The 7,534-nt window shown below is 41.5% G+C and overlaps 1 protein-coding gene across 3 annotated transcripts in view; it reads right to left on the bottom strand.

Moving 5' to 3' along the window:
* Positions 1–2,066: 2,066 nt before the first annotated feature.
* Positions 2,067–7,534, bottom strand: part of LOC131342857 (chemokine-like protein TAFA-1) — a 192,496-nt gene continuing 187,028 nt past the window's right edge. For 2 of the 3 annotated variants that reach the window (XM_058374101.1, XM_058374103.1), the window contains one exon: positions 2,069–3,238. Coding sequence is in view for 1 of the 3 variants with exons in the window: in XM_058374103.1 (XP_058230086.1) it covers positions 3,221–3,238 (18 nt within the window). In the remaining 2 variants the exon portion in view is untranslated. Of the gene's footprint in view, positions 3,239–7,534 lie in introns of all 3 variants that reach the window. The other variant, XR_009203068.1, reaches the window with a different exon arrangement.

Here is a 7,534-nt window from a genome sequence, read left to right as displayed (position 1 = left end):
ACGTCGAGCCGCGGCTGGGAATTGACTGTCGGCTTCGCCGAACACCGTGTTATGATTCAATTGAACAGAAATGCGAGCGCTGAAGAGTATAATTGAGTCTGCGATGGAACTTGTGAGATTTCATTGTGAGGATTTCACACGTTGGTGGAACAGAACAGAGCAGAGCATGGTGGCGTACATTCACAAGAATCAACACAACCTTTATGCATCTTAACAGGTCACTCGAGACACCAAATTCAACAAGAAAGTCTCTCCTTTTATCTGGCGAGTCTTACCTGCGTGCTGTAGAGCTGCCGCTGTAATCAGAAAGACTGAAGCTCAGACACTCCGGGTTCCTTCCTCACCTCACCTGCCTTGCCTCGGCTTGGCTTTGTTCATTAGGGATCTAATTATAACATTTCATCAGCTGCTTCATGACTCTGTGTTAGTTACAGTGCTAGACTCGAGAAAACGGAACTGAAACAATTCACATTTTATCCATTTAAGTTCCTGTATGTCCTTACTAATTATAGCAGCTATAAACATCCTTCCCTCACACAGCCTGTCCTGTCACAGAGCAACCAGGAAGTGGAAACTCCTCTGTCCTGAAGACGTCAGAAAACCTAAAGACACGACTTTACCTCAGATGCTGGAGACATGAAACATATCCGTATCACAGAAGCCTTTTTATGTTACACGCCTATTTTTTAATGCCTTAGATTATGTAATGATCCCACATAGCAGACGGGTCTGGGCCAGATCTGGCCTTAAGCCGGCACTGCTGGCTGAGTTCTGGAATGGCAAGTGGTGCGTCAACCAGATGCGGACCAGGTCTGGCAGTAATGGCACTGTTTATATGATGGCATGCCAGATGTGGCCCGGTTATGGTTTGGTTTGTGTGGTGTGGCCCAGTGCTGGCCTTGTGCTGGCCCATGTTTGGCCCACCTCTGGCAAACCAGATATGGGCCACCGAAGGGCCGTCATTCTTTGTGGTATGTGGGCCGAGTGTAAGTGCAGATCTGGGCCAGACCTATTTTGCTATCTGAGATGTTACTATAGAAACAATGATTCTGCTGTTGGAGAAACTGAAAGTATGTAAGAAAAGAAAATTTATCCAAGAGAAACTCCACAATTTCACCTAGAATCTTATTCGGCTCTGTCTGACCACTCTCAGACCGAAAGTCTGACACTAAAGTTGACTACGTGCCTCAGACATCATCCAGTCGCTCGAGTGTCCGCGTCTCGTGTGGTTTAGGACGTAGCGTGGTTCTGAATTTATTCGCTGTTTGCTGATTTCAGCAGTTTCTATAGTAACAACATGTACATAAACAAAATAAAAGGTGTGTCATCAGTGACACGGATATGTTTCATGCAGCGTCTGAGGTAAAGCCGTATCTTCAGGTTTCCTGACGTCTTCAGGACACTTCCTGGTTTCTCAGTAACAGCACAAGCTGCGTGAGGGAAGGACGTTTATAGCTGCTATAATTAGTCAATGCAGGAAGTTGTACTGTGAATAAAATAACCTGCTTAGTAGCTTATTAGTTAAAAAATAAAAAAACAGTAAATAATGTCACAGAGTGAAGGTGACCTGGCTGATCGATTCTTTTGGCTGAGTGGAAAATTGTATAAACTGAATTATTAAACAAGTCCAAGCTTTAAGCTCTACTTACTACTGAGAATTGTTTTCTTTAGATGTCGTAATGAAAAACAGTCAGATTCCAGCTTTAAAGGCGAGATTAAGATCGTTTTCATGCTTTGGAGAACGCTCCCATTAATCCAGAGCTGTCTGAAGTCCGTGTCTTCACCGTCAGGAGGTGCGCCGAACGTCTCGTCTGACGCTGAAATAAAGTGCAGACGTTCCTGCGCCGTTCATCTGATGCTTCACTTGAACCAAACCTCACATCACTTTCATTATTTCATTCTACTGTGATGTGATGGACATATTTAAGACTTTATACCATATATGTGTGTATATACGTTTAACCCGCCCTTAGATATACCCAAAAAAAATAGTTTTGGCGCCCCTGACTTTAAACCCTTAGAGACGTTCTGACATTATAAAACATGACAAAATGAAGAGAAGCACAAAATGTAAGAAACTCTTATTGTTCTCTTTAATTCGGAGCAGATCCCGTGTGTGTGTGTGTGTGTGTGTGTGTGTGTGTCTACTGTAATTCCACTAGCATCATTTCTACCTTTTTTTTCTTTTCTTTCTAGCAGGGAGTGTATGTAAAGCACACACACACACATACTAGCGCTATCAGGTCTATGAGACGTTTTTCCATCAGTCAAACTCCACCCTTTAGCACGCTATTAGCACATTTAGCCTGTTAGCTGAGTAGCAGACGCAACCTGTCTTGAAGCAGAATTGCAAATATCTACATATTACATACCACTTTTATTTTCAACTCTTTAATTCTCGGGCTTTCTGTGTGTTTTTTTTTTTTGCGTACCGTCCGTATTTTTTTTCTCAATAAGGAAAGATCGTATCCCGTAGACATTCCTGTAAGGAAACACGAGTACAGTCACACACTCTCCTCGGACCATGTGAACACTTCTTCAGCATATACGATCATACAACTTCTCTTTTTTTATATATATGTAGATATATATATACACACATATGTACAGAATACGAATAAAAGCTCCCACAAAGTACATCGAGCATGCTGACGGAGAAAAAAGAGAGAGAGAGAGAGACCGCACTGGGGTTTGACCTACGACCCTGGAGATGTGTGTGTGTGTGTGTGTGTGAAGGGTTCTGAAGTCAGGCTACACGCTCCTGAAGTCCAGAAGAAGCAAGCATGCCACGAGAGAGCGACTCCAAACTCCCAGAATAATCAGCAGCACAACAGACGTCTCTGATCCGTTAGTTCTGTTATAGTCACTGATCCGAAGCGTCCATTTAGCTAGAAAAAACATCTTCATATGAGGGTATGCAGTGTATGTGTGTGTGTGGGTGAGAGTAAGAGAAAGAGAGTGAGAGACAGATAGATGGTGGAACACGTCTGAGATCAGTCCCAGTCATTTTAAGAATAAGAGATGTCCGGATCAGCTCAAACTCTTGTCCGAAAAAAAGAAAAAATCCCCCAAAAAACCAAAGCTCCTTGGCTCGTGGTCAGCGTGAGCATGTTCTACGTCCTGCTTTCACAGATAATCCCTTTCAACTGCCCTTAGATGGAATGGTTTAGTCCGCTGGGACAGAGGAGATGCTCGAGCGCAGCTGCATGGGAGCTGTGGGTTAAGTCCTAGGATGAATCTGGAGAGAGAGAGAGAGAGAGAGAGAGAGAGAGAGAGAGAGAGCTTCAGTCAAAAGTGTGCTACTGTTTTCCTCATTGACTGTACATGGTAATCCTTTTATCCCCCAAACAGCCATAAACACCGACTGAGAGAAGAGAGCAAGAGATGGAGTGAGAGAGACAGAGACCAAGAAAGTGAGAGACAGAGGTAGGAAGAGAGAGACAGAATGAGAGAGAGACAGGGCGAGAGAGAGAGGGAGGTGGAGAGACAAGATGAGAGAGACAGAGAAAGTGAGAGGCTGAGGGAGGTGGAGAGAGACAGAATGAGAGAGAGAGAGAGAGAGAGAGAGTAGAATGATGGTAGTGATGGTATATGGTGATAGTTATGGAAGTGGTGGTAGTAATTGTATTGGTGGTATATGGTGATAGTGATGGTATACAGTGGAAGTGATGGTAGTTATGGTAGTGATGGTAGTACTGGATTTGGTGGTATATGGTGGTAAATAGTGGTAGTGATGGAATATGATTGTAGCGATGGTATATGGTGGTAGGGATGGAAGTGATGGTACATGATGGTAGAGGTGATGATGGCATATGATAGTGGTGGTATGTGATGGTAGTAATGGTAGTAGTGATATATTATGGTAGTGATGGTATATGGTGCTAGTGATAATAGTAATGGTAGTGGTGGTATATGGTGGTAATGATGATATATGGTGGTATATGGTAGTAGTGGTGGTATATGGTGGAAGTGATGGTATATGGTGGTATATTGTGATATATGGTGGTATATGGAGGAAGTGGTGGTACATGGTGATAGTGGTGGTAGTAGTGATATATTATGGTGGTGATGGTATATGGTGCTAGTGATAATAGTAATGGTAGTGGTGGTATATGGTGGTAATGATGGTATATGGTTGTATATGGTGGTATTGATGGTATATGGTGATCGTGGTGGTATATGATGGTAGTGGTGGTATATGATAGTAGTGGTGGTATATGATAGTAGTGGTGGTATATGGTGGTAATGATGGTATATGGTTGTATATGGTGGTATTGATGGTATATGGTGATCATGGTGGTATATGATGGTAGTGGTGGTATATGATAGTAGTGGTGGTATATGGTGGTAGTGATGGTATATGGTGATAATGGTGGTATATGGTGGTAGTGGTGATATATGATAGTAGTGGTGGTATATGATGGTAGTGGTGGTATATGATCTTAGGGGTGGTATATGGTGGTAGTGATGGTATATGGTGATAGTGGTGGTATATGATGGTAGTGGTGGTATATGATAGTAGTGGTGGTATATGGTGGTAATGATGGTATATGGTTGTATATGGTGGTATTGATGGTATATGGTGATCGTGGTGGTATATGATGGTAGTGGTGGTATATGATAGTAGTGGTGGTATATGGTGGTAGTGATGGTATATGGTGATAATGGTGGTATATGGTGGTAGTGGTGATATATGATAGTAGTGGTGGTATATGATGGTAGTGGTGGTATATGATCTTAGTGGTGGTATATGGTGGTAGTGATGGTATATGATAGTAGTGGTGGTATATGGTGGTAGTGATGGTATATGATGGTAGTGGTGGTATATGATGGTAGTGGTGGTATATGATGGTAGTGATGGTATATGGTGATAGTGGTGGTATATGATGGTAGTGGTGGTATATGATAGTAGTGGTGGTATATGGTGGTAGTGATGGTATATGGTGATAGTGGTGGTATATGATGGTAGTGGTGGTATATGGTGGTAGTGATGGTATATGGTTGTATATGGTGGTAGTGATGGTATATGGTGATAGTGGTGGTATATGATGGTAGTGGTGGTATATGATGGTAGTGGTGGTATATGATGGTAGTGGTGGTATATGATAGTAGTGGTGGTATATGGTGGTAGTGGTGGTATATGATAGTAGTGGTGGTATATGGTGGTAGTGATGGTATATGGTGATAGTGGTGGTATATGATGGTAGTGGTGGTATATGGTGGTAGTGATGGTATATGGTGATAGTGGTGGTATATGATGGTAGTGGTAGTATATGATAGTAGTGGTGGTATATGGTGGTAGTGATGGTATATGGTGATAGTGGTGGTATATGATGGTAGTGGTGGTATATAGTGGTATATGATGGTAGTGGTGGTATATAGTGGTATATGATGGTAGTGGTGGTATATAGTGGTATATGATGGTAGTGGTGGTATATAGTGGTATATGATGGTAGTGGTGGTATATAGTGGTATATGATGGTAGTGGTGGTATATAGTGGTATATGATGGTAGTGGTGGTATATAGTGGTATATGATGGTAGTGGTGGTATATAGTGGTATATGATGGTAGTGGTGGTATATAGTGGTATATGATGGTAGTGGTGGTATATGATGGTAGTGGTGGTATATAGTGGTATATGATGGTAGTGGTGGTATATAGTGGTATATGATGGTAGTGGTGGTATATGATGGTAGTGGTGGTATATAGTGGTATATGATGGTAGTGGTGGTATATAGTGGTATATGATGGTAGTGGTGGTATATGATGGTAGTGGTGGTATATAGTGGTATATGATGGTAGTGGTGGTATATAGTGGTATATGATGGTAGTGGTGGTATATAGTGGTATATGATGGTAGTGGTGGTATATAGTGGTATATGATGGTAGTGGTGGTATATGATGGTAGTGGTGGTATATAGTGGTATATGATGGTAGTGGTGGTATATAGTGGTATATGATGGTAGTGGTGGTATATAGTGGTATATGATGGTAGTGGTGGTATATAGTGGTATATGATGGTAGTGGTGGTATATAGTGGTATATGATGGTAGTGGTGGTATATAGTGGTATATGATGGTAGTGGTGGTATATGATGGTAGTGGTGGTATATAGTGGTATATGATGGTAGTGGTGGTATATAGTGGTATATGATGGTAGTGGTGGTATATGATGGTAGTGGTGAGTATATAGTGAGTATATGATGGTAGTGGTGGTATATAGTGGTATATGATGGTAGTGGTGGTATATAGTGGTATATGATGTAGTAGTGGTGGTATATGATGGTAGTGGTGGTATATAGTGGTATATGATGGTAGTGAGTGGTATATAGTGGTATATGATGGTAGTGGTGGTATATAGTGGTATATGATGGTAGTGGTGGTATATAGTGGTATATGATGGTAGTGGTGGTATATGATGGTAGTGGTGGTATATAGTGGTATATGATGGTAGTGGTGGTATATAGTGGTATATGATGGTAGTGGTGGTATATAGTGGTATATGATGGTAGTGGTGGTATATAGTGGTATATGATGGTAGTGGTGGTATATAGTGGTATATGATGGTAGTGGTGGTATATAGTGGTATATGATGGTAGTGGTGGTATATAGTGGTATATGATGGTAGTGGTGGTATATAGTGGTATATGATGGTAGTGGTGGTATATAGTGGTATATGATGGTAGTGGTAGAACCATTTCAGAATTTAATTTACACTTCATCAAAATAAATTAGAAATCAAAGAAAAAAGAAGCAGGATCTCTCACTAACAAGATTACATTAGGTTTCATCCAACTAAAGAGAAAAAAACTAATAATAATAAAGACTTCACACAGAATGGCTTTACGTTTTCATTTTACCAACATTAACCTGTGTGTGTGTGTCTGTGTGTGTGGTTAGTGCTCAGATACAGAAAATCTTTTCTTTGTGTTCATGGGTAGTGAAACATCTTCAGACCACAGTGCACAATGCAAAACACAGACACACACACACACACACACACACACACACAGAGCATCCATTTTCCTTCCTCAGCTCTGCTGATGTGTAAATATTTAATATCATGATATCCACCATTCACACAGGCTGATAATGTGCTGTCTGACTCACACACTGACACACACACAGACTGATACACACACACTGTCTCAGGGATGAAGGAGATGCTGCAGCAGAACTAGTTGTGTGTGTGTCTGGTGATGTATCTGTGTGTGTGTATGTAAGTGAAATCTCTGAGTTTCAGCAGTGCAGAACTGAGTGAAGCTAATTAAAGTCTGTGGCCTGCGGCTTTGCCCTGAGCACGTGCTCTCTCTCTCTCTCTCACACACACACGCACACACACACCACTCTGTTGCTGTGTAACAAACACAAATGTGTACAAACTGCAGCTTTAGAGCAAGACTGCGTAAGAAGGATTGGGAAAGACAGACAGACAGACAGAGAGATTCATCTTTATAGATTTGTTTATTTGATTGCTTAATATTTTTGTTTTTTCCCCTTTATCCCACTTAATGCTTTGGCAACAATCGTGAAT

The sequence above is a fragment of the Hemibagrus wyckioides genome, linkage group LG21 (genome assembly GCF_019097595.1).
Source record: "Hemibagrus wyckioides isolate EC202008001 linkage group LG21, SWU_Hwy_1.0, whole genome shotgun sequence".
In the NCBI taxonomy this organism is placed as follows: domain Eukaryota; kingdom Metazoa; phylum Chordata; class Actinopteri; order Siluriformes; family Bagridae; genus Hemibagrus; species Hemibagrus wyckioides.
Note: the sequence above shows the minus strand (reverse complement) of the source record. Positions and strands in the feature narration are given on the sequence as shown.